This window comes from Perca fluviatilis, chromosome 8, assembly GCF_010015445.1.
Source record: "Perca fluviatilis chromosome 8, GENO_Pfluv_1.0, whole genome shotgun sequence".
NCBI classification, from domain to species: domain Eukaryota; kingdom Metazoa; phylum Chordata; class Actinopteri; order Perciformes; family Percidae; genus Perca; species Perca fluviatilis.
This window is the reverse complement of record NC_053119.1, coordinates 5,950,550-5,953,680: the sequence shown is the minus strand read 5'-3', so window position 1 is coordinate 5,953,680 and position 3,131 is coordinate 5,950,550. Positions and strand designations below refer to the sequence as shown.

Here is a 3,131-nt window from a genome sequence, read left to right as displayed (position 1 = left end):
TACCAAATACCTTCCAGTTGAGCAGGAGTCCTGCCAAGTGAGGGACAACCTCCTCCTCCTCTCCTCCTCCTCCTCCTCTTCCTCTTCCAGCGGCGACAAGTGCACAGAATCGACGGAGGAGAATTGAGCAGATTATCTTCTCTACTTTTCTCGCTGTCCTTCCTGGACGGGTAACGATCGGCGAGGTCTCGGCTCTCCGCACGCCGTTATCGAGCGAGCCACGGCCGCCCTGATTGCCGTCAATAAGGACGGGTGGGTAGCGGGTGATTTGGAAGTGGGGGTTCCCCGGCTGATGATGCCCTTTGCTGCGGGCTGGTGAGGAGCAGCACCGACCTCCGGCTTCCCTTCCAGCAACTTGTTGTTGTTGTTGTTGTTGATGCGGAGGTGATGGACGGTCTTCTCCGCCGCCCAGCGGGGATCCTCGGCTCCCCCCCGGTTTCTGGGAGCCAGCCCGCGGGCTCCGACATGCTCACCTCCGGCGGCGGCAGCAAGCCTCTCGCTTTCTCCATCGACCGGATTATGGCCAGGACACCTGAGCCCAAGTCGATACCGCTCCCCAGCTGGTTCCAGTCCGCTCCCGCGGGGAAACCCGACGCCTGTCCGTCCTCGCTGCATTGTATGATCCCGCTGGTGCCGCTCGGGTACGAGCCGGGCCACAGGCTCAGCATCACCGGGCTGGATCCGGGACACTTCGACGCTGCGTCTTCTCTCGGCGCTCCCGCAGACTTTCTGGGTTTAGGGTTGAACTATAAGAGCCAGCAGGAGGACTCCTCCGCCGGGAGCCACAGCGGCGGCCAGTACAAACTCTTCAGACCCCGGGTGGTGAACCAGTCCTTCCCCGCCATGGGCACCGTGTGCTACCTGAACTGCGGCGGGGACAGCGGCGCGTGTCCCCCGCCGGCCGGCCTGGTGAACCTGCACCCGATGGCCTCGTACCTGCTCTCCGCGCGGCACAAAGCCTTCATGGCGGAGAAAAGCAAGCCGGGCCTGCAGCCGGCCGGGGAGCGGTACCCGGGCTCCGGCGTGCAGGCTTTTAAGGAACTGTCTCCGAGCCAGATCCAGCACTACATGAAGGAGCGGGACCACATCCTCACCGAGAAGATCTTCAAGGGCTCCGCAGCGGCGGCGGCGGCCCGGCTCGGCGGCTCGTGTCCCGGCAACAAGCCCAAAGTCTTCACCTGCGAGGTCTGCGGCAAGGTGAGAGAAAGTCCTGCACGGAGGATTTCTTTTTCTTTTCTATTTAATCTCAAACTAAAACCTAATCCCGGCAATTTCTCCGAACATGCGCCGTGTGATCCACGTGTTAATTAAACAATCACTGCTGAGGCTTTCATTTCCGATTCTTTTTTTGAATTTCTTTCTTTTTTTCTTTTCTTTTTGAATGTCTGTCTCTTTTTTTCTCTGGATGGATTTAAAAATCCAGATTAGAACTACGAATCGGATTTACTCAAAATGTCTTTGGAAAAATATTAGTTTTAACATTTTGTATCCTAAATAAAAATAAAAGAATCGATCCGATTGTTTATTATTATTAGTTGTAGGGTCATTAAATCATAAAATGAAAACCATTAAAGTCATCTTAATTCCTTTTAATTTAGGAAGAAGTCATTTAAATTGTCAGATTTGAAGAAAACAAACGTGGTAATTAAATTATTAAATAAATTCGCGTTGATATTAAATTATAAGACTCGATCTCCACAATTAAAAAAGAAACTAAATATTAAAGGACTAAATATTATTTTTGTCGTGTCATTTCGTTTTGTTTTTTTTCTTCCTGTAGGATTCATCCTTTTTTGTGAGCTTTTAAGCTTTTCTCAGACGCACCAAACCTTAATGAAATTGTAATTTCTCTATTAAATTAAGATGAATGATTTGTTTTTTAAAGATTGTTTTTTTGGGGGGGCTTTTCCCCTTATTATAGTGACATTGGATAGACATGAAAAGGGGAGAGGTGACACGTAGCGAAGGGCAGAAAGTCGGAACCGAACCGGCGCCTGCTGTAGGACTCAGCCAATATGGAGCGAACGCTCTTACTGGGCGAGCTAGAGGCCGTCCCAGCTTTGACTGTTTTTCAAAGCATTTTTATTAACCATTTCAAAACGTTTTACCTGCAAAACAAACCAAAAAAAAGATGGGATAAAAACAGAACATACATAGCCTATACACATGAGGAAAGGGAGGACAAAATGAATAAAAACCGAGAGCCGGAGCAGCCGAATGAGTAAACTAAACAACTAAATGAAAAGCATTTCCATAAATCAAGAGTCAAGATTTGTATATGAAGGAAGTCTTGTGCAGCCTCTTTGAGTCAAGTAGAATGAGCTAAGGGCAAAGAAAAGCACACCGACTACAATAGGAATAGATGGGACGCCTGCTAGCTAGAGAACGCACCAATGTGTCGAGGTTTACTCCTCGACGCAGCGGCCGCGGGTTCGACTCCGACCTGCGGCCCTTTGCTGCATGTCAGCCTCCCCGCTCATGTCTCCAGCTGTCCTATCAAAAATAAAGGCCTAAAATGCCCCAAAAATAATCTGAAAAAAAAAAAAAAAAAAAAAAATATATATATATATATATATATATATATATATATATATATATATATAAATAAAAAGGTTATACTACAAATTAAAAAATATAAGACAAAAAAAAACTTAGCTACTATACAAAAGACTGAAAAAATGATAATAAATGATTAATACTGGAGTATGAGTCCTACTGTACACCAGGAGCTTGTAAACATACTCAACATTTTGGGGGGGCATTTTAGGCCTTTATTTTGGTAGGAAAGCTGAAGACATGAAAGGGGAGAGAGAGAGGCATGCAGCAAAGGGCCGCAGGTCGGAGTCGAACCCTGGACCGCTGCGTCGAGGAGTAAACCTCGACATATGGGCCCCAAAAAGAAAAAAGTTAAAACAGATTGTTATTAATATATACAGGTTATAAAGACAGAGAGACAACTTCTGAAAACATGAAATATTCTTGACGTCGACGCGTGTTGTTTAAGACTTTAATAGCTATCTTCCTCGTGCCGTGCAGATTTCCATGGTTATTACGGTGTTATTAAGGACACATTCAATGTTCTCAAAGTCCATGAAGGGGCCCCAGACACATTACCTTTAATTAGAGTCAAT

General features: G+C 46.6%; 1 protein-coding gene across 1 annotated transcript in view; it reads left to right on the top strand.

The window, feature by feature from the left end:
• fezf1 (FEZ family zinc finger 1) overlaps nt 1–3,131 on the top strand; it is a 10,641-nt gene continuing 7,510 nt past the window's right edge. The window contains exon 1 of the mRNA XM_039809757.1: nt 1–1,197. Coding sequence (XP_039665691.1) covers nt 388–1,197 — 810 coding nt within the window. The 5' untranslated portion in view covers nt 1–387. The remainder of the gene's footprint in view (nt 1,198–3,131) is intronic.